At 43.2% G+C, this 22,957-nt stretch overlaps 1 protein-coding gene across 2 annotated transcripts in view; it reads right to left on the bottom strand.

Annotated features, from left to right (window-relative positions):
- The window catches only part of CNTN3 (contactin 3), a 94,732-nt gene that overhangs the window by 70,509 nt on the left and 1,266 nt on the right, over positions 1 to 22,957 (bottom strand). The window contains exons 1-2 of one of the 2 annotated variants that reach the window (XM_064433094.1): positions 21,684 to 21,706; positions 1,161 to 1,303 (exon numbers count right to left, since the gene is read on the bottom strand). In XM_064433094.1, coding sequence (XP_064289164.1) covers positions 1,161 to 1,224 — 64 coding nt within the window. In that variant the 5' untranslated portion in view covers positions 1,225 to 1,303; positions 21,684 to 21,706. Of the gene's footprint in view, positions 1 to 1,160; positions 1,304 to 21,683; positions 21,707 to 22,957 lie in introns of those variants that run through there. The other variant, XM_064433093.1, reaches the window with a different exon arrangement.

Genomic DNA, 22,957 nt, shown 5'->3' on the forward strand with positions numbered 1-22,957 from the left:
TGACACTTGGCAAGTACCCAGCTGCAGGGAGTGACTGGAATAGGTGCAGAGAAGGGCTGGGAGGATGGACACTGGTTTAACAATGTCACTTCCCCTTCTTTAAAGTTCCTGACTAAGCCAAAACCCAATCCTGGCCTTCTGAGGCTCCAGGAGAAGCTGAATCCATCTACCCTGGAGCTGTGCACAGGACTCCAACCCTCTGAGCACAGCCAGGACACAAACACTGCTCAGGGGAGGAAGGGGATGGAAGGAGAGACTGGCACAGGAGGAGATCCCAGGCAGGGCACTGCCCAGGGCAGCCACAGCATTTCCCTTCATTCCCCCTTGGAGTTTCCTGGAAAACAAACTCATCCATCCACAGCAGAGCTTGGGGATTAACCACTCCATTTCCACGCTCCATGAAGGGCAGGCACTGCCCTGCTCCCCAGAGCTGTGCTGGCCATCCTGAAGAGGATACAGGGGCACCTGGGCACTGCCCTGCTCTTGGCAGGGCTGGCAAAGCCAGGGGGCACAGAATTCACCAGGGCAGGAGCTGCTCCTCTCCCCTCACACCCTCAGCATCACTGGGGAGGCTGGAGCAGGAGAAGCTGAGCAGAGATGACCAGGGTGAGCCCTGTGCTGCTGGGAGTGAGCACTGAGCTCCACAAGGGAAGGGAATGTGACTCTGCAGGGCTGGTGTGGCAGCAGAGAGGAGACCTCAGCACAGCACCAGCTCCAAACTCCCAGAGCTGTCTGGCACAGCAAGAAAAGCAAATCTCTGCACCAATTCCAGGGCTGCTCCTCAGCAATAAACCCCTTTCCAAAGCAGAGTTTTGAGAAAAGCTGCAGCATCAGCCTTAGCAAGAATGTGGAGTGTCCAGTTGAAGACAAACACACATTGCAGCTCTTCAATCAGCACACCTACCAACAGCATCCTTAATGCATCCCAGTGTCTTCTGCCTGCTTGGAAAGCACAGCCCCACGTAGCAAAGGCTCTTTTCATTCACTCACTTTTCATATTTCGCATTATTTAACATGTCTGTTGCATGCCTGGTTTCTAAACTCTACACAGCTTGTGCATTTCAAAGCCTCTGGGTGCTCCTCCACCTCAAGTGCAGCAGAAACCTTGAATCTGGGAACTCATGCACAGTTCTACAAGAGAAGTTAGAGATTATTGTTACCTGCAAGGCAGCCAACAAACGACGCCAGGAACAGCTGCTCCCACAGCAGCAGCAGCAGCAGCATCTTCAGCCTCCTGAATTCAGTAGTTCTGGCTGTCTCACAGGAACTGTGTGCTTGAGTCTTTCAGGTGGCCAGGTTTAACCTGTTAAAAGAACAGACATAAAACTGACTGCCTTGGTGGTCCTTAAGAACTGGCTTCCTTGACAATGCACTTTAAATAAATACAAAGTTGGCATATCCTTTAATGTTCTGTTTTTTCCAGGAGTTAATCCCCCAACAGAAGGGTGCATCCATATTTCACATTTTTTCATGCACATGAGGTGCTGGAAGTTTTACTCTCCAGCAGGAGCAGAGCTGACAGCAAAGTTGATTTTGCAGCTCCTACCAAGCTCCAGCACTCATTTATTTGTGAAATACAGTGGGTTTAAAGGAAGGGAGGAGATGAGGTGCAACCACACACAGTTCAGCAGCTGAACACATCTGGGAGCAGGAGCTTGTGCTGCACTTGCCTTGTGCCAGCCATGCTGGCAACAACACAAACCTGTGACTGATTTAATTAAAGCCGTGTCCAACCCATCCTTTTTTTTGATGTACTGGAGTGTGATGTGTCACTGATGGCTTTTTTAGTTTTTAATTCCTCTTTGGACTTCTGCACCAGGTGCAATGAGCCAATTTACTGAAATTTCTACCTCTGTCACTGGCCAGATGATAAATCCTGTGCCCAGCCTTACCAACCTGTGACATTATTTCACTTGTTTTTTTTTTTTCCTGAAGAAGCTTTACAGTAATTTTTTTTAGTTCCAGGACAACTCTGGCCTTTGTATTTTCTGCATGTCACTTCCATAGCATCCTCTTTCTTAAGAGGAAGGGGAGACAGGCAGGACACAGCCCAGACTAAATGATTCCTTCTGCAATTGGCCTACAGACCCTTCATGGCCATATGAAGGTTAAGAAAGCAACTACTAACTCTGAGGAGCCACATCTGAGATGCCTGAACTTGCTGTTTCCATGTGAACTACCTTTTTTTTTTTGGTTATTGTTGGTTTTTTAACATTAGAATTAAGGGTTTAATACTGCTGTAGAACAAGTGTTTGAATTTGTAGCTAAGCTCCCCAGAAAAAGAATTCAAACAGAGGGCCCTGTCTGATACATCCCAGCCTGTGATTAGCTATGAGAATTTTCTCTCCTCCAAACACATCACCCTTTGCCACAAGGAGAGCATTTTTTCCTCATCCTGCCACCCCTGGCTCCTCGGATCCACACAGAGCTGGCAGTGGCATCCTCCATCCAGTGTTGAAGTTCTTGCTTTCTCATTTCTCCCACGTGCTTCTAAACCAGAAAATCAGCAAATCCAAGCCCTCACATCTCTATCAAATATCAGGTATTGATCCCTCAGCAAAGCTGGCACAGAGGAAGGCTCACAGCAGAGATGCAGCAACTCCCAGGCACCTCAGATGGGAATATCCCACCCCAGGGCAGCTCCTGGGTACAATTTTAGGAACCTCACTCAGGTTCCCACAGATCTCAGATTGAAAAATGTTGGTGATACACAGCTAAAATGCTATTGGTTTCCAAAAGGAGTGGTGGGAGTACAATAAATTCTATTCATTTTCCATGGTAAAAACCTCATAACAGTGCTTTGGCAACAGGTTAGTTCTTCACAGAACATCCTGGGTTGGAATATCCCACAAAGATCCTAAATCCAACTCCAAGCCCTGCACAGGACACACCCTGTGCCTCAGAGCATTGTCCACACTTGAGCCAAATAAAAACCGAGGTCACAAAGAAACCTGTTCTGTGGTAGATCTGCAGTTCAAGGCTTTACTTTTCTCCTTTGCTGTTTGGTTTTTGGTTTTGCTTTTTGCTTTCCATAGCAAAGCAAATCCACAAGAAAACCCCGAACGAACAGAATCAAAATAACACAAAACCCCACAAAAAAGGGCAAACTGAAGCAACAAAAAATAAGCCAAACAACATAAAAAACTTCTTGTTGAAGCTGTAGGCTTGGAGTTGGCCATTCCTCACCCTGTGTTTCCAAGGGCACCCACAAAGCCTTGCCAAGGGAATGTACCCATGGGTGACACTCATCACCACCCCAGCCCCTGGAACCCAGGAATTCCACAGCTGCCCAGAGCAGAAGGGCAGGCAGGGGAGGAGGTGAAGCATCAATATTAAAGTAGGTCACTCTTGTGTGTCAGCTTCCTTGCAGTCTTGCAAGGAAAAAAAAAGAAAAATATGGAGAAGCTAAATTGATTTGGTTTTGTTCTCTAAGTGCTCTGGGCAAAGCAGAACGTGATAGATCCATTTCAGGCCAGAAAAAAAAAATGCTTTGGTAGAAGCTGAAGAAAAAAATTAAAAATTGAAAGCTTTGTATGTGGGTATAAAATCATAAAAATACATTTCAACCTCTGGCTGCATTTTATTTTAATAAATTTTAATATCTAAAGTGAGAATAGTAGCTACCAGCCAACACTGTAAGACTTAAATGACTTTAAACACTTCATTTTGCCTGTGTTCTGTGAGGTTTTGCTAATCTAGGATCTACTCCTGAATACCCCTGCTTCATTTTAAAAGCAGCACACTTAGGAGTGCTGAGATTTCCAGCTCTAAGCCAGACAAATACATCCTTGTGCTCAATAATATCTTCTTTACAAAGATGCAAACCCAGATGTACACCCAAAGCATGAATTTATTGAAGTTCCTCCCCAGCTCATCGCTTTCCCCTAAAGAAAAGGAGCCCAAAGAAGTTTTTCTCTGCAGAGGGGTACAGAAGGGTTAGAAAGCAGAGCTGACCCTGGTCAAGGCAGTGGGATCAGGCTGCTTACAGAGCCCTGGTCAATGCCTGGCACCAGAGAAAGCTTCTGCCTTGGACATTGCTCCAAAAAGAAAAAAAAAATCAAATTCTGAACATCACAGCTCAGCCTCACTGCCACCCTTTCTTTCTTACCCCAATGATCTAAAGATGAAGATGGTAAAATCCCTAAATATTGTATTAGAAAGGCTGTAGTGAGTTGTTTTTTTGTAATACACACATTCCAATTTTTTTTCTGAGATAGAAACAGCCTGCATCAAAGAAATCCACTGCCAGTGCAAGGATCCAAAGTCCAAGGACAACACTGAGCATCCCTGTCACCTTCACAGCTCCCCCACAGCCCCAGCTGCTTCTCAGGTCCCAGCCCTTTGCCTCTGGATTTTGTGTTCAAAATGTCCCATTGTAATATTGCATTAAAATTGAATTAGTAAAATATCCATATTAAAATATTAATATAATTAAAGTACCAATTATTATAAAATTACTCTTAATATTAAGAGTAATTTCATGTCCCCCTTTACAGAAGCAAAGGGGCAGAGCCACATCATCTGGGGGGTTTTGGAAATAAGACTTAAACTGGCTCCCCCAAAATTCAGCACTTTGGATGTAAAGGCCAGGAAGATTAAAGACAAACAGCACCTGATGTGGTTGGAAAAGATTGTAAAGAAACAAAGTAATAGCCACAGAATATGCAAAAGGAAATGGAACTTTATTTTTAAATCAGAGAGCTTCCTATTATTAGGTAGTGCTCTGCTTTCAGAAGCCAAAGTATTTCAAGGCAGTAAAAAAGCAAAGCTGTGAAGTGGTGAGAAAAACACCAGGAAAAATTAACAGATTACATTTCTTTCTCATTAATTTCTTCAACTTTCAGAGAAAAGTCAATTTTCATGAGTTGCTCCAACCATTTTCTTGATGGAAACAACTGGTTTTCCAGAAAAAAAAACCCCAAAAACCAAAAAAACAAACTACCAGCCAAACAAATTAAGTAGGATGGGAGCACACATATATAAAAAAATTCAGCTTCATTTTGTTTCCTATAAAATTAACCTTCCACAGCTCTGAACTTTCAGATCATATAATATGGCAAGCGATACACATGAACATCTGAAAGAAATAAAAAGTTTGGGAAAGGTTCAAGAGTCAGTAATTTTATTCAGTGACCTTAATTTTTACTATACAGAGTCAAACATAAAAAGAAGTAGTTCCCTAAAGGTGGAATTTTTATTTCTATATATATAGAACTGGAACTTGTCAGAGCTGGCTGGCAAGTTCATTTTAAACTTGGAGTTTGAGCAGAAGGAATTTGTAGAGTCATGGAGTCTAATTTAATCAGAATTTCCTGGAGCTCAGGAGAGCTGTGGAGACCCAGAACTTATTTTTCTGTATTGATCACAAAGCCCAGCACAGAAAATCAAGTGATGTCCTGACACTAGAGGTCAGCAGACTTTTGCTAAGGCAGGGAATTATTAAAATCTCATAAAATCATGGAATTATTTGGGTTGGAAAGCATCTTAAAGATCATTTCACTCCCACCTTGCCATGGCAGGGACACCTCCCACTGTCCCAGGCTGCTCCAGCCCCAGTGTCCAACCTGGCCTTGCACATTCCAGGGATCCAGGGGCAGCCCCAGCTGCTCTGGGCACCCTGTGCCAGGGACTCACCTGGATAAAATAGGATATTTACCCTCCAGTTAATGCTGAAGTCATCTCCACAGCACCGCGTGAAAAGATGAGGTGTTGAATGCTCCACAACGAGCCCAAGCAGCTCATTTTATTTATTTTTCAGGAAGGGGAATGCTATCCATTTGTGATTACCCTCAGGATGAAACCAGCAGTTGTGAGAAGTGACCCAATCCACCAGGTTTCCTTCAGGAAACAGCTGAGCTGGGAATTTCCTCTCCACTGAGTCAAACCTCTGCCTCCCACGTCCCTGTCCAAGCTTGAAGGCACCATTGCCATGATGGAAATATTCCAGTTTTGCATGGCAATGCCACACTTACCTCTCCATGGTCAACTAAAAATAATTAGAAAAATGCTACAGTCACAGGATTTTGAAAACTCCAAGGAAAGAGAACTAAACCCCTGTGGTAGGTCCTATTTGGACCTGATTTATCCAGCTAATCTTTCTCTAATACCAGAGAATCCCCAGACTGTGCTTCGATACCAACACAGCCAGTTCACTTGGACCTGTGGGGAGATGAATCCAACTCAGAAGTGCTAAAGGTTACCTGCAAATATCCAGGCAAAGTTAGACTGTGCAATGCCACAGCTGACCACTAATTGTTTACTAAAATCCAACTGGAATCTGTCATTTGTTGCACTGAAGCAGAGATAGTACCAGTTGAAGAATTTAGAGGGATTTTTGTCAGCTGAAGGAAAGAGTTAATTCAATTTGATACCACCCACCAGGCAGATCTGGAGAGTAAGATATCAGAGTAAATTCATGTGAGAGATTGGAGAGGCTTCAGAAAACAAAACACAGAGGCAATGCTGGCCAGCACAGAGCCAGCAGTGGCAGCACGCTTCTGGAAGAAACACAAATGCACCCACTACACCTGCAAGGCTGCAAATAAAAAAAAATTATTGACCAGTTAAAAGCCACGGCAGCAAGACAAAGCACAGAGTCCACCAAAACCTGCTGAGCAACGCTGTGCCCTGCTCCTGAGATAAGTTTCAAATGGTGCTCCAAGGACAAATGGGATTGCTCCAACTCCTTTGGGGTCTCATTAGATGCCGGTTCCAGGGCAGCAGCACTCATTAGGAGCTGCTGGCCAGGTGGCCCCTGTGAGCTGCCCCTGGCTCTTCCTCAGCCTCCTGTCCCTGCAGGGACACTGGCAGCAGCCAAACCCCCCTGACCAAGCTGCAAGCACAAAAACCAGCCAGGAACTTCCACAGAAACTTCTCCGTTTCCCGAGCACTGAGCAGGATTAAAGCTCTCTCCAGTGTGCCATTAGCAGAGGCCTAGTTAAAAGCATCAATTTATACAAAATTAATTTACAACAGCTTAATGTGGAAGAAGCAGCAACTGTTCTGTGGAGAGTTTTATTACAGCTTCTCCCGTCTGGCTGCATTTATGGACTCTGAGGCACGGTCCCCTGCCTGCCCAGCCCATCCATCCTCTGCACTTGATCCAAACCTCCCTGAGCTCGGCTCACACAGGTGGCTCTGCTGCAGAACACCCTCCCTGGCCCTGGGATTGATTCCAGCCCCTCCTGCTCCCAGGGCAGCGAGGGACATTTGCAGTGATGGAATGGCCGCTCTGCCCGCAGCGAGTGCCACGGAGCATTTCTGCTTTTTCTCTCTCATTCCTCAGAACAGCCCCTGCACACACCAGCAGGGTTTGCTGAGCTCCCTGCTGCAGTTCTGCCACCACTGAAACACCTTCAGCTCAGCTCAGCCTTTACCACATGTGTTATTCCACCTCAACAAAAGCAGCACAGCAGCAAAAATAAAATAATTAAGGAGTGATATTTATCTTAAACTCCTCAGGAATCCTGCTCTAAGACCATCAGCCTTGTCACATCCTGCCAGAGGTTTTTACTCTTCAGCACCTGTGGAGACAGCTCAGCTCCATCAACCCTGGCACACCCATGGGAACACTTCACCAAAGAACCAGCCATGCATTCTTCACAAAGTTTTCCAGGAAATGCTCACCAGACTCTCTTCAAACTCTTGCCACTTTATCAGTTATGAGCTACAATTTAAAATCAGCAAGTCTGAAGCAACAGCAACTCAAAACCCAGCAAACACTGAAGAGCAATTCCCACCATGGTGACCCAAATCTCATGCCACGTGTAGGTCCTGGAAACTATTTTTGGTGTTGGTGCACTGAAGGTGTTACACTGCTAGAGCAGATTAATTTTTCATGCAGCTATTAAATTAAATCAGAATTATATTGCCTCTTTCTGCATTACTTAGCGAGACATCCACACACTGAACTGCTGTGGAAATCTGCTTTATCTCATCTGCACACAGACTTTGTGTTTAACACCAAACTCACTCCCAGGCTCCAACCAAAAACTTCCTTCAGTGCCAAAATTGTATTTCCCAAACACACAGGAAAGAAGATTGTTAAAAACCAAATACTTGCAGGAAGAATTCTTTACCTGGGGTAACCCAGAATTTTGCATATTTAGCACAAAGAGAAGTTTGAGATTCTGCACAAGTGTTAATAAAATTGAAAAGCAGATAATCATATTCACCACTCAGTGCCAAAAGCCAACTTCAGCTGCTACTTTAAATATTTCCATTTGTTACTCTGTACAGATACATCTCTATACTTCAGTGATTATTAAATGCCTTCCCAACCAGTGACAGCACAAACCTGTGCATTTAAAGCCATGCTGATGAACACAAAAATGGCAAAACTGTAATGCACCCTTGATGACACGACCCATGCTCTGCCCATTAATTCTTCCTTTCTTAGAACAACAATATTTTAAACCAATAATCAACTTGAAAAGTTCTTTTTTTTTCCCCAGAAGAGTGACCCGTCAAAAATCAAGTATTTCCTGTACTATTTTCAGGCCTCTGTTGTTGTAATTTCTATGCCTGAGGCACTCCCCCTGTGACCTACCAATTCCAGACCCCCTTTTAACAACATTTATGGGTCAACACCTTCAACCAGTCACCCCAAGGCAGGTACTTCCAGAGGTCAGGAATTCTGTGAACCCACATGACAGCATGTCACAAATCACTTCAAAATAATGCAGGGCTGGAGAATTATGATAAATAAATCAGGGCTGCTGGAATTAAAAAAAAAATCAAATATGAAGTTGGGTGAACTCTGGCTTGTGCAGCTGCAGTGGGGGGAAAGGGTGAGACTTGATTTTTATTTCCATAAGAGGAATGACTCCCATGTCTGCATTTGTGTTCCAAATTCTCCAGGGCAGCCAGGAGCACAGGGAGCCTTGGGGTGGAGGAGATTCTGCTGCTGGCTCAATTCTTAGTCCCGGAAAAGAAGGGTGACCATTGGAATCAGAATGGTTTGGGTGGAAAGGGACATTAAAGATCACATTTCACCTCCTGCCATGGCAGGGACACCTCCCACTGTCCCAGGCTGCTCCAGCCCCAGTGTCCAGCCTGGCCTTGGGCACTGCCAGCTGCTCTGGGCACCCTGTGCCAGGGCCTGCCCACCCTACAGAGAAGGATTTATTCCCAATATCCCATCTAAACCCACTCTCTGTCACTTTGAAGCCATTCCCCCTTGTCCCATCACTCCATCCTCTGTCAATTGTCTCTCTCCATGTTCCCTGTGGCTCAAAAATCAGCATTTCCCTGCAAGCACCTTCGGTGCCATCCACTACAAATCACAGCTTCAAAAGCCTCTTTCATCCTGCACGCCTGCCCCAATAAAAACTCATCACTTTCCCCTGCATACATAATTCCACTTTGATATTCCTCGGCCAGAACAACGTTGCTCTGTGCCTCTCTGGTGTCCAGCTGGAATTAACACCCACATCCCACACGGATCCTCAGGAATGCTGATCCATGCTGGCTGCCCTGGCTCCAAGGGTCACCTGCAGCAATTTGTCAACAGTTCCCTCCTCATCAAAAATTTACAGGCTGCTGAATTTCCAATCATGCTACACCCCATGGTAAAACAGTCTTCCTCAAATATGTTTTTTAACAGAATGAGCTGTTCTCCCTCATGTCTCTACTCAAAATCACAGGATAGGACAAGATCCTACACCTGAGCAAGTGCCAGGAAATAAAATTTAAGCAGATCCTGAACTGAGGCATCCAGGGAGCAAAGTGACAACAGGCCAGCAAGACCCTGAATAAACAGAACAAAAAATGTGACACAAACCTGAAGCCTGTCCCCAACTCCCTCCCAACAAAAAGACTGGAAACAAATTAAAAATGAGACAATGAAAACCAACTATAGACAGCCCATTAAACACCACAAAACAGCAACACTGACACTCCACTTAAAAACTGCTGACAACATTACTCATCAACTTAAAAGAATGTAAAACTCAACGCAAAGATACTTTCAACATCCATATGTACCAAAACTGACATCAGCAGGGCAGTGTTTAACTTCTCTTAAGGTTACTTTGATTTTCAGAGCTCCCTATTGCTGCTCTTGGTGCCAAAAACCCTCATCAAAATGAGCACGAGGCTCAAACTCCATCTGAGCAGGCAGAAACATTTCCAACCCACTGAACTTCCCTTACACTGACAACTTAAACTGCAGCACATCAGGAAATCATTCTGTGTTGAGTGCCTTTAGAGCTGACAAATTAAACAGTCAGACACTTTGGGACTGAAAAACTCCAGAGACTTTTTGGGGTAAACAGTAAAATGTGTAGCTACCTACACAGACACACACATGTATTTACAAATATATGTATCAGTTTCATGTGTACTAAAGAGAGAATGGCACAAAAACCTCTTCCTTCTCACCCTCTCTTTCCTCCTCCCAAGTCTCATTAATGCTCAAGTGCCAACAAGAAAATGTATTCCATTTAAATGGCATTTCTGTCATATGATCAACACAACACAGGAAGAGATATCTCCCATACACCACCACATCTTTAAAACACCCAATCCAATCTTAAAACATAATCTGTACATTGTATTAGCCAGGAATTTTCCAGAAAAAGCAGTACACTCACTTCTTTTTCCTAATAGAAATTAAAAGGAATTCCTAACAGATGTTGAAGATGAGAACCTGCACCTCTCCCACCCAAATGTCACCATGGAACTGGGGCTTCCCACAAAGCCCTGGCCTCAACTTGGCTTTTAAATGGAAAATGCCTCCAAGACAGCAGATTTTAAACTCTTAAATAATGAATTTTAATGCAGACTTTTCTGGCCAATTTACTCAGAGCAAGACAGGACAGCCTTTTCCCAGTGCCCTGCAGATGATGTCTGATGGCTGGGCTGGTTTTATTTGGGGTTTTTAACATCAGGGAGTCTAATCCATCAAAAACTCAAACAAACAAATGTACTACATGACACAAAGGCTGATGATTGTCCTCCAAATGGATCCTACACATGCTGTGAATTTGATATTTATTATTATTTCACATTTGTTTCTTCCTAACCAACATCAGTGAAACTCCCCAGACCCAAGCTGACATAAAATTGATGCTCCAGCATCCCATCTGTTTACAGCCCAAGATGCAACAGGTAGGGAGATGTTTTGTCTGTGTTTAATCAGAAAAGAACAATTCACTCCCAAGAAGTAATAAAGTAAGAGAGAAAAATGGGATAGATGCTTTCAGCATGGAAGCAAACAAGAGGAATAAAGAAAAAAAATGAAATTTACATTTATATACAGCTTTGGCTGCTTTTTCTTATTCTTTTCAAATATATATATATAGAGAGAGTGGGAATGGAGGAGCTTGATAGAAATATTCACCAATTTCAGCAAGGAACTGAGCTTTGGGAGATATGGCCACAGGTACCCTTAATCTATCCTGTCTGTGATTATCTCCCTCCAAGTCACATGCAGGAAAATAATCCCCTGCAGCACAGAGCACTGATGTGAAAGGAGAGAAAAGCTCAAAGTCACAGCTGAATGGTTAGAGCTGAACCCAATTCTGCACTTTTTTTCCCTCCCCCTTCTACTTCTTGAGACCAAGGCAGCTTAATCTGCATTGATGTCTATGAAGTTTCACTTGAAAAGTTCTTCAGTCTGAGAGTTTCCTCTCTTATGAACAGGAATAAAATGCTCAAATGTTTTTGTGAAAAAGTTGCTTTTCTTTTTAACAAAGGAAACTATGAGACATTGCCTGAGAATTTGAATACTGCATTTCAGCCAAATTTCAAACCGGTAGCAGAGATATTAATCAAAAAGTGAGATTGTAAGAGAAGAAACACCCAACCAGGAGGCAGAACAAAACCCACAGGGGACCATGAGAATCCCACTAGAGATGTTCAGGGGATGAGTGTGGCTGATTTGTGTGCTCTCACACAGGAAAGCAAGAGAATCAAACCATTTTATGGTTATTATTAATAACCCAGAATATGTTTTTTTCAGTTATTATTTTAATTTTAACGAACACTTCACCACCTCCTCCCAGTCCTCACTTTCTCTGTGTGTTGCTGCCCACATCCCTGCTCCCCTTCATTAATCCACTTCATTCCAGCATTAGTTTAGAGACACATTTGCTTCATTAACTCACTGCTGGAGGAGGCCAGTATCCTGAGATGGAAAGGAAGGGGAAGTTCATCTCAGTTTTGTACAATCTGGATATTACAGTTATTATCTGGGTATCTTTGTTCCTTGTTTCTTCAGGAAAATGAGTCTTAGCATAAGACCATGATTTGGAAAAAGCAGAAATTAGAGGTAAAATTCCACTGAGTTGTCTTCTACTGACACTTAAAGATGAATGTTACAGCCCATCCTGAGATTAATGCATGCAAATGTGGCTGATCCATCAAAACCAGCAAAGAAAACCAGCATTTTTAGCCAAACAACTGTGGAACACCTCTTTTAGCCTTCCCATGTAATGAGGCCTCACTTTCAGGGAGAAAAAAGCCCCAACCAACCAAGTATTTAAATTACTTAACAAGATATCTTTAAATACCAGTACAAGGTTAGATGTGATAAAGACTCCACTGGCTTTGCTGGGCAAGTTTGACAGCTTTGGTTTAAAAAAAACACCAAAAACCCAAACAAAACTGAAAGGAGCAAAGAGCTACAGCAAGATAACATTCAGTGGTGATGAACATAAGAGCATCTAAAGAGCTGAAAAAATCAATTTCTTGACTTAGGAACTAAATTCAAATTAGGAAATCTCTGTCTGACAAAGGTCTGAAACACATGGAAGGAAAAGAAGATGGGGAGAAAGGTTAATTGGTTTGTAAAGTACTGAAAATACCAGGATACAAAATGCCCTGGCATTCTGCCCTGGCAAGAAAACAAATCTGCAGAAGGGTGATGTAGAGAGAGCCCATGCAGAGGGATGGAGAAACAAGCACAAATTTAAATTCTGAGGTTCAGGAGCTTCATTTCATAACGATGATGTTGATACTGTTGTGAGGTTAATTATGGCACCAAAGTGAGTATGAGGTACAGCTCCAGAAAAGTTACACTGGGAGCTTTACTAACCAAAAAGCTCCACTTCCCAAATATCAACTTTCCTTCAGAAAGCAACAATTCTTTTGCACCATGTCTAACAGGAACACAGCAGCAAGCCCCAGGCCTGAGGAGATGCTGTTTTTTTTTCAGATCTCCAAGGTTCACTTCATGTCTTAATGCACTTGGCGTTGCTCTCACCATTAATCGTGCACTGCAGACCAAGAGAAAGTGCTTTTCCAGAAATGACCTCAAACTAAATTCATAATTCTTTAAAAACCAATAAACCCACTGAACCAGAGAGCTCAGCCCTTGTGCACTGGGCTACAGGCACACAAAGCTGCTTTATTCCCTTCAGCAAGATCCACTCGCACCTTGATTTAAAGCACAGAGTGGAAACTGTTTATATGGTTTAACAGCAGCCCTGTGTTTTGAGCCAGCAAAGGAAGGAAGAGGCCAGAAGACACCAGAGGTCCCTTAGAAACAGAGACTAGAGATGTGCAACATAAATTCAATCCACCACTAAATCTGCGTTTTTCTGTGCTAAAACACAGTCCTACCCAATACTTCTTCCCAAACCTCTCAGATCTAGGAGCAGCATCCCTGAGTTCCTTCCAGATGTGTTCCCAGAGAACTCCAGATCTTCTGCATTTCATTTTTACCATCATCAGGAGGAAAGATCCTCTCTGAAGAATGGATATTTGTGTGTGTCACATATATTGGATGCGTTCTCATCTTCCTCACAGGGAGAAGTTATTCTAAGCTGAATATGGAATTTGAGGAGTCACATCTTTTTCACATGGCCCGAAAGAGGCTGCAGCTGCTGAAATATTTGGGACATCTCTGCATCCCTCACTGTACAGGAGAGAAGGTGAAAATCAGAGCCTTGAAGAACACATTGTGTTAATGGCACCACTGCAAGCCAGGCACAAGAACAAAGTATAAACTCATCAACAAAAAAACCCTGCACAAGAGTACTTGAAGCTGTGCCTGCAACGCGGGTTTTAACTCATAAAAAAGAATTTTAATTGTACAAAGGCTTTTGGAGCCTTTAGCTTTTTTTTTTTTTGACTAAGCAGACCATTAAATTCACCTGACCACAATGAATCAAAGAAGAAGGATTTTTCAAAGCCTAGTATTAGAGGAGACTTTCAAGATTTCTTTCACTTTCCTATAATATTAATTGGATCTCCATATATTTGGCTTCATGGAGAGGAAGAACACAATCATAGAGCTTTGCCAACTGATGATAAAGCCTTGCTGGGATTTTGTTTCTAGAAGTACCAACCCATTTTAGTCAGTAAAGTCTCAGGTACATAAAACATATCCCAGTGAAACAAAAGGCTGGATTTTTTTTAGAAATCCTCCACATAATGCAAAGAGAACTCGTGGAATGTATCAGAACAATGCATCCCTCAGGAGGGTTGGCAAGGAACCAGATAAATAACAAATAACAAGTGTGCCCAGAACTGCAGTTTTCTGCATCTGGACAGAGGCACAGGGTGCCCAGAGCAGCTGTGGCTGCCCCTGGATCCCTGGAAGTATCCAAGACCAGGCTGGACAGGGCTTGGAGCAGCCTGGGACAGTGTCCCATGGATAGGAGGGGAATGGCCTTTAAGGCCCCTTCCAACCCAAACCATTCTGGGATTCTCTAAGTTCACTGTGAGTTAAACTTTACAAAAGGAAAGAGTAAATGGGTTTTCCATCAGTGCAACATTAACATTTCTTTTGCGACAGTAAGAAAACCACATCAGGTCTCTGCTGCCATCCCTGCTTGTATCTCAACCCCTTTGCACAGGTGCCATTTAACCAGTTCAAATCGCTTTGCATAGGAATAAATCAATCTGAGAATGGAATGGCCATTACCATCTTTAATTAGGCTTACTGGACAAGCTGCTAAGCCTTTTGGAAAATAAAAATGTGGATCTTTACCAATCTAGAATTAAAAGAAATTTGCATTAGAATTACAGGCACTTAACTCTCTGCAGCACTTATTCTGGGGAATAAGGCACTTCAAATTTTCCTGAAAATACAGAGGAACTGCTGAGTCCTCTCTGCCTGCTGCAGGGAGCCAAGGGCTGGCAGAAGATGGCCCTTGTTACAATATTGTAAAGGGGCATCAGGACAGAGGAGACTTTTTCTTCTGCTTGTTTTTCTAGGTTGACTGCAGGGGGAAAAAATCATTTTTATGTTCAGGGTGTTGTTATATGCTCCAAATAAAAAATCCAAGCCCAGTTCTCCTAAAAAAGTCACTCTGGACTATTTTCTGCTGGACAGAGAACATCCTTAGACACTAGAAGTAATTATGTCGATGTCATTAGGGATTTACAGGTTTGAGGCATACAATTTTTCAGGCTGGAAACACCTACTGTGAGAATGCCCAAGGTTCTCAAAAAGGCAGCAGGGACCAGGTGAGGAATTAAAGGGATTCAATGACCCAGATCAGAACTGATGCCTATTCTGCATGAAGTAATCGAGAGCCCATCTCAGAAGGAGAACAGACTGGAGAAAACTCCAGAATTAATCCCAAACCACAGCACAGTTTTCTATCAGTTTCACACATTTTACTGTTGTGTTTTCATTCTGTATCTACAGTTGCACAAAGGTCTCGGCAGCTTTTTGTTCTTTCAGGAGGAGATAACGGAGCAGGTTATCAACATCTGCACCATCAGGATGTTCAGATGCTGGGGGAAGAGAGGACTCTGTTAAAACAGCTCCACAGGAGAAGCACGAGGTGGTGGAGCTTTGCAACCTCCTTAAGCTGCTTAGCTCCAGATAAGGAGCTTATGCAACTTTCTTAACTCTGGAGCACATCCAGCAAGTGATGGCAAACAGTGCTCAGGTTAAGTTACACTTGGGACAGACACTTCAGGAGTCATCCTGCCCTCTGACCAAGGAAAGAAGCAAAAAATCCAAGTCCCCTCCGAAAAAAATGTGTCCAGGAAGTCAGGTGCAGTTTAGTAGAGGAGTTCCATGTTTGTTTTCCTTGATGTTTCCCTTGCATGACTTGGGAAATGGCACACTAAGCCCAGCTTCTGAGCCAGAGATTATTTCACATTTCTAAGAGGAGCCTGACTATGAAGAAGCTGCTTTGTGGTGGTACTTCTGAAAGCAGAAGAGCTTTAGAAAGGAGTTTAAACTCTGCAGCCATTCCAGTCACCAAACACAACTACTGAGGGCTGTTCAGACTCCTTATCTGGAAATAAACCCATCAAGGGCCTCAGCAAGGGTATTTATGGGGCAGGATAGGGATGAGGTCAAAGCCCTAAGGACTTAAAACAGGCTTGATTAAGTTCCATCCAAGCTGGGAACTGAATGAGTAACAAACAGGACAGAGACACTCCAGTCCTCCTTGGCAGGTGTTGAAGAAAGTAGGAAAAAACTTGGAAAAGTCCTTTCCTTCACCTCAGTGCCTTCTGGAGAGGCACCAAGTGCCACCACCACCACTTCCAGGGGTGTCACTCTGGCCAGGGGCCTTTCCTCACCAAGGTCCAGCTTATTTCAGCTGTTTTGTGGGAGGACAGATCTGCAGAGTAACTTTGCAGTCTCCAAGTGCACCTGATCTGTGGCAGGGAAGAACCTGCTGCAGAAAAAAAATGCCAAGCAAAATCCACAATCTCTTATTCCAGGAGCAGAGGGCATGAAACTTGACTTATCCTTCATTTAACAGCAGCAGAAGAACAGCACTGTTAGATGTAACACCACTTCTGTTTGCATTTTAAGCTTATTGAGGAAAAGAGATGCTCAAAGAGACTATAAACCACAGCTTTTAAAGGATTAGAAACACTGCTCTTCACCAGGGCCATAGCAATTTTTATTTTCTTCAGCAATACAGTAGCAAAAATAGTCAATGTGAAATCCAAAATCAAATAGCTACAAAAATTATAGTGAGAAATTGAAAAACTGCAAGATCTATAACCAGATTAAGCTCCACAACTAAAAGGAAAACTACCACGTGTATGCAACCACTCCAAGAACTGCATTTGATTCTACAAACAGCTCTCTGTAAGGCTTCACTGCTTTCTCCACTATAATTTCAACAGGATTTTTAGATGAGGAAAGATGTGACAATCAATGAAAGGAAAAGTGCTGTGTGAGAGTGCAGCCCCTCAAAACTGGGGGAGAGAGGAAAATAACTCTGGTTTACATTAATTTAGCTCCTTCTAGGAGGAAAGCTAACTCTTGCTTAGTCAAGAGTAGAAAAGAAGTCAATGCCCAAGAATGGCAAAGGGTTACACACGAGCAGCTGCTGCCCCTCGTCTTGCCCAGAAGGATAAAAACCCATTTCAGTGCATTTCCCCTGCAGGCAGGCAGGGATGGCACACAGCTCCTGCGGGCTGTGAAAGCAGCCCTGGGCTAACACAGGTCCAGGTAAACTGCAATTCCACTCCAACACACAAAACTCAAGTTTCCAGCATGAATTTAGCCAGCCAACCTCTACCACTTTTAGCAGGAAGGCCTTCGGGCAGGTAAATCAAGGTAATCTTCCTTTTCTTAGGATCAATGATGAGATCTTGAGTCTAAAACAACAAAACATTTTCTGAGGGGTGGAAAGCTCAGTGTGCAAACAGGTGCTTTTCATACACCACTGACTCACACACAAACACAACAGCTCTGCAGCATCAATAAATCTTTATCCAAAGGAGGTGCACACTGCTAAAAACATGCTCTTAAATGCTCAAGTGATGCACTTGAAGGACTGCAAACCATAGAAACCTGGGGTCTTCTGCTGATCCTAACAATGGAAATGAAAGCACTCATATCATGGTAGATGCTAATGGTTCTTCATCCTCCTTCTTTAGAGCATTTGTTTTTTAAAAGTGAAAAAAAAGGTCAGTTATTATTTAATTGTCCTGCAGCCTGTGCTTGAGCACACAAACTTCAGAGGTAAAGAGGTGCTGGTGGTCAAGCAGTGACCTGGCAGAAATGTTCCCAATTACACTGGGCTTTATAAATTACCCTGGCAGAGCAAACATGCATATACAGCCTTTTCTTTTTATTGTCATTTACAACCTACACCAACACACTGGGCTGAGATGTTAAATTACCCAGGGTGCTGCAGAGAGCTCTCCTCCCACTCTGCTTTGCCCACACAACAAGCTGCACCCCACTCGCAGCAGCAGGCACCAAAGATTTCCTATTAAACAAAGAAAGTCATCACAGGAACAATATTTCAGTCATGAGCTTTCGATGTGAAAACTGCACCACACCAAGGGATATTACCTGCTCCAGCATGTCACAAAAATCAATTATCTTCCCCAGTCTGGCAAAAACAAACCCTCTTTCCATGGGTTTACAGTCCAACTCTCCTCAAGCAGCAGGACAGATGGACAGGTGGGACAGACACATCTGGGTGACTGCACCAAGCTTTAAGAAGGCTGGATAAAACCAAAATATTTTACAATATCCAGGGGAATAAACAGAGGTTTCTGCAACAATCATACCAGCTGAATTTGCTGGTTTCTCCCTGTAGAATACTCCACAGTAATACGTCATTAGAACAGTGTTTTTCATCTTGCACATTTCACCAGGAATGCTAAGAGATGCCAACTTCAACAAATGGAATGTCTTCAAATGCAGAGATGCGTGATCCTTCTGCAAATGAACTATGAAAATCTGTATGCTTGCAAGCTAAACAGAATTTATCATTTACTGATCCACCCTGGATTGGATTAGACAGGAATTGCTCCTTATGTAGTCAAGTACTGCAGCACACTGGAAATTACTGTCCTGACCTCAGCACAAGCAAAAGGGATGCTGGACATGCTTCACATTAAGCCAGACTGTGGAAAACCAGTTGATTTTCCCCCCTAGCTTACTCCAATGAGAGGTTTACAGCTACAAACAGCTGTAATTTATTATATTTTACATTTCACAAAAGGCCTGAACATGTTGAGCAGTAATACTCTTCAGAATTGTCAAGGCCTATTGAAGTGAAATATGCTTCCCACATCAGGAACATGGCACTGTGATTTCAGCAGTGCTAGAAAAGCAGTAGGATTTTTTTTTTATTTTTTTCAAAGAGTCAGTGACAAAAAACAGGAATAGTGAGAGGAGAATTTTTAAGAATAGTTAATACCAGGGTAGCTCATTACCACTTGTAATGTTGGTGGAAAAGGAATCTGGATTTAACCATAATGCTTCAACAAGGTTCAAACCACTTTTTCAAAGCTACAGTAAAATTCACGATTTCTCACTTCTCCGTTAAAATTGAATGTACATGTGGGTTTTTCATCAACCATATATCTCAAAAGGGAAAAGGATATAGGAATAGATCTGTAGGAACAGATCTACAGGAATGGTAGGAGACCTGCCCTTACCTGGTGCCTCCTGCAGTGCTGTGTCCATCACCCCTCACTCAGCCAGAACAGCTCTGCACTCTACAGCTTCCTTTGTGCACTACACAAGGGACTTACTAGAGTTAAAAACAGCTTTATTTAGTTTACTTCATTTAAACCCAGTGTGGAGGATGAATCTGGAACAGCTGAATGAGTTTAGCAGTTCTGGACTCGTTCTGCAAATAAGCTGGGCTCAGGAAAGCAGAGACAGCTGCTCACACACCTGGTGAGGGCCTGCAGGAGCCCTGCTCCATCCTGGAATTGCAGAATATCAAGGAGCACAAGGGTCCCCAGGGTCTCAGGAGGTCTCTGTCTCTGTCTTTAAGTTAAATTTCCCCTGCACAAGGATTTTTTTCAGCGCTTTCCTGCTCACACCTATTCACCCCTTGCCATCACAGGCAGTGCCTCCCCCTCAAATGCATTATTTGTATTTGCCAGCAACCAAGAACTGCCTGACAAAAAGAACCCCCCAGACAAGTCTGGTCACCCTGCTTTTCCCTTCCTATCACCACTCACTCCAAAGCCTTTCACAGCCCACAGCTCATTTTCTGGGAGCCCCCAGCCTGGCAGCTCTGCAGCCCAGATTTTAAGCATTTCATGATTCAGTCAAACACAGATAAAGTTCCTCCTGTGTGTAATCAGGATTAAGAAAACACTAAAATACATGTCCAGGTTTCAAATCCCGGCTGTTCCCGTTAAATGGGTTTCTCCAGAAGAGAATGAGATGCAGGTGGGATTATCTAGGGCTGAGCACAACTTCAGCAGCTCCCACTGCTGCCTCCCCTAGGTGGAAGTGCAACACCTCTGACAGTTAATTAATTATTCTTTACATTAATTAACAGATACATTTTTCAACAGAAAAATACCTGGATGTTATCATCTGGGAAAAATTCCTACATCACCTGTGCCAAATGAAAGTATTACTTTTTTTAAATAATATTATTATACTTTATTACACTCAGAAAGTGAAACTTCAGGGGTATAAAACTAACTACTCTTTAAAAATAAAGCCACTGCTATGGCCTGCATTTCAACTGACCAAATTTCAACACACAGATTTTAACTTTACAGTAATAAAATACCACCTAACTCCTTTATTTCACCAGCTGCCCACCACCTTCACTCAATCAAGACTGAGAATCCATAAGATTTTTGAACTCCTGCCACTTCCCCTCACTCTGTATGAAGTCTTTTCTTTGTATTAGACAGTACACTAAAAAAAAAAAAATCAATATACAGTAAATTTCAGTTGACTGTAGTCAAAGCTCAAAGGTTTTTTCCCCCCTTCCCACTCTTGTTACCCCAGCAGTGCTCTCCTGGGTACACTTTTGTTTAAAAGGCCATCAGCTCTGATCTGGTTTTCATCTGTCTCAGTGGACCAGAGAACTGTGTGGCTTTTTGAGCTCTGAATGAGGAAAGCACTTCTCAGCTGATGCAAACCTGCAGCCTTTACCTAATCCTCTCCTGGTTAACCAGGCACATCACAAGGTATCACTGATAATGATTTAATTTTTTTCCTGCAATTCATTTTCCTACACCACGTTCTACAAAATGTGGACTATCAAATCTCCACTGAAAAGTTTGGGTTACAATTCTAAACAGCTTCACTAAATCAAAGGTGGAGATGTTGGCACAGGAGGGAACTACAGCTCTTCCAATTTCATTTTTCTGCATTCCAGTTCTTTTTCAGTGGGCTAATCACTGACTGAACTCCCCCTGGTTTGGCTGAGAGAGGGAAACTTCAGCTTGAGAGCTGCAAAACCAACCAACCAACCAACCAACCAACCAACCAAAAATACCTGAAGTAAGAATTGCTGTCACTGCAGATATATTTTAAAGACAGCAGCAGCAGAGCACCAAGGCAAGTCCATTTCCAGAGCCAGTTTCTGTGGCACATTCAGTTTTGAAGAACCAAAATATTAGGTTCCTAAGCTTCTCCAAACAAAGGTTAATTTCACAGTATCCTGCCATTTAACCCATCTTGACAACACCCATACACAACAGGAGCTTAAGCAAGGCTTGCATCACACAGGTCCCTTCAAAAAGTCATTTCTCATCACTTCTATCTCCAGTAGTGTTCAACTTCAGTGCCTCCCAGGGGACTCTAATCCACTGTTCCCTGGTTTCCCAGCATGAACTGGCAGATTATGGATCTGACAGCACAACAACACAGACCTAGCTCCAAGCTGAGCACCAAGGAGGATTAAAATTTACTTTACAAATGAACAAACTTCCCATTTTCCTTGATTTTCTAGTAAACCAAGACCACTTATATTTTTATATATATATATTTATTATTATAATTATTTCTCAAGTCATCCAAAGTCAGGAGGGATGCTCACCTCCAGCCCCAGTCACTCCTCATCACTGACCACTTCCCTGTCCCTTCAGGCTTGGTGAATTCCTCACACCACTGTGAATACACAAAAAAAAATAAATGTTGTTTGCAGACTGCATTAATCTGTGTCTTCTGGTATCAGAGTAAATCCTGATGATCACTTCCATACATATAAAACCACTGGATTATGTCACTTTTAAGACTCAGCCTCTTCCAGGAAGAACAGTAAAAAGATTGAATCTATTTGCAGAAACCTCCTGTTGCTGTATCACAACAACATTAAGATGTTCTTGTGGTATTGCAATGGGAAAATTCCCACAAGAACATAAACATAAACAACATCAAAGACAGCAAAGCTAGCTCAGAAAAAAACAAACAACCAAAACCACCGCCCCTGCAGAAGTGGTTGGAAGCATTTGTGGGTGGAAACTTCAGAAGCATTATAGAAAAGTGACAGGAAAATATGGCACTGCTCCTTAGCCACAGTGACGTGATCTTTAGGAATTTAAAGAACAAGTTGTTTAGGCAGGTCCATATTTCACATCCAGCTCAAGGGTTTGCAGGGTATGCATGCTCAAATTTCTGGACAAGACCCCAACTTAGGTGACCAACACTGGAGCTGAGTGAGTGACAGAGCCACAGGAGTCACCACCAGAGCCTGCCACCACCCCATAGCAAATCCCCCAAACCCAGTGGTTTAACTTCCTCAACACAGAAAAAACCAAGCTGCAGATCAGCTAGACATCCCCTACCTGTTCTATTCATGGAGGTGACATCCACAAAACCCACTCTGGAAAAACCCCACAGCCCACAGATCCTGTGCTCCGAGCAGCACCTCCCACTGCTTTATTCCAGAAAACAGCACAGCTTCCAGCAGCGCTTCCATCCATCCCTGGCTGCGCAAGGGAGTGAGAGACAGGAGCAGCACGGATTTTTGGGAGCCCTGGGAAGAGCCAGCGTGGCAGGACAGAGCTCACAGCACCTTCAGCCGCAGCCCCAACACCAAGTCTGCAGCGTTTTGGCAAGAGTTAAGCACCTTCACCAATCATTCCCCTCAAATGCATTTGCCAGATTACTATGGGAAGTCTCCTGCATGATAAACAACTTTCTGGAACAATTCCACATGGGTACTAACACACTTTCAGCGCTTACAAGTTCAGTATTTCCATTCCTGATTTTAGTTTTGTTCGTAATTTCCCATATACATTTCAAAAATACATCACTGAACAAGCCTGGCATGCAGCTTAAGCTGGAGTTCAAGTTTCTCTTGCAAAATAC

Source organism: Passer domesticus, chromosome 9, assembly GCF_036417665.1.
Source record: "Passer domesticus isolate bPasDom1 chromosome 9, bPasDom1.hap1, whole genome shotgun sequence".
Taxonomy (NCBI): Eukaryota; Metazoa; Chordata; class Aves; order Passeriformes; family Passeridae; genus Passer; species Passer domesticus.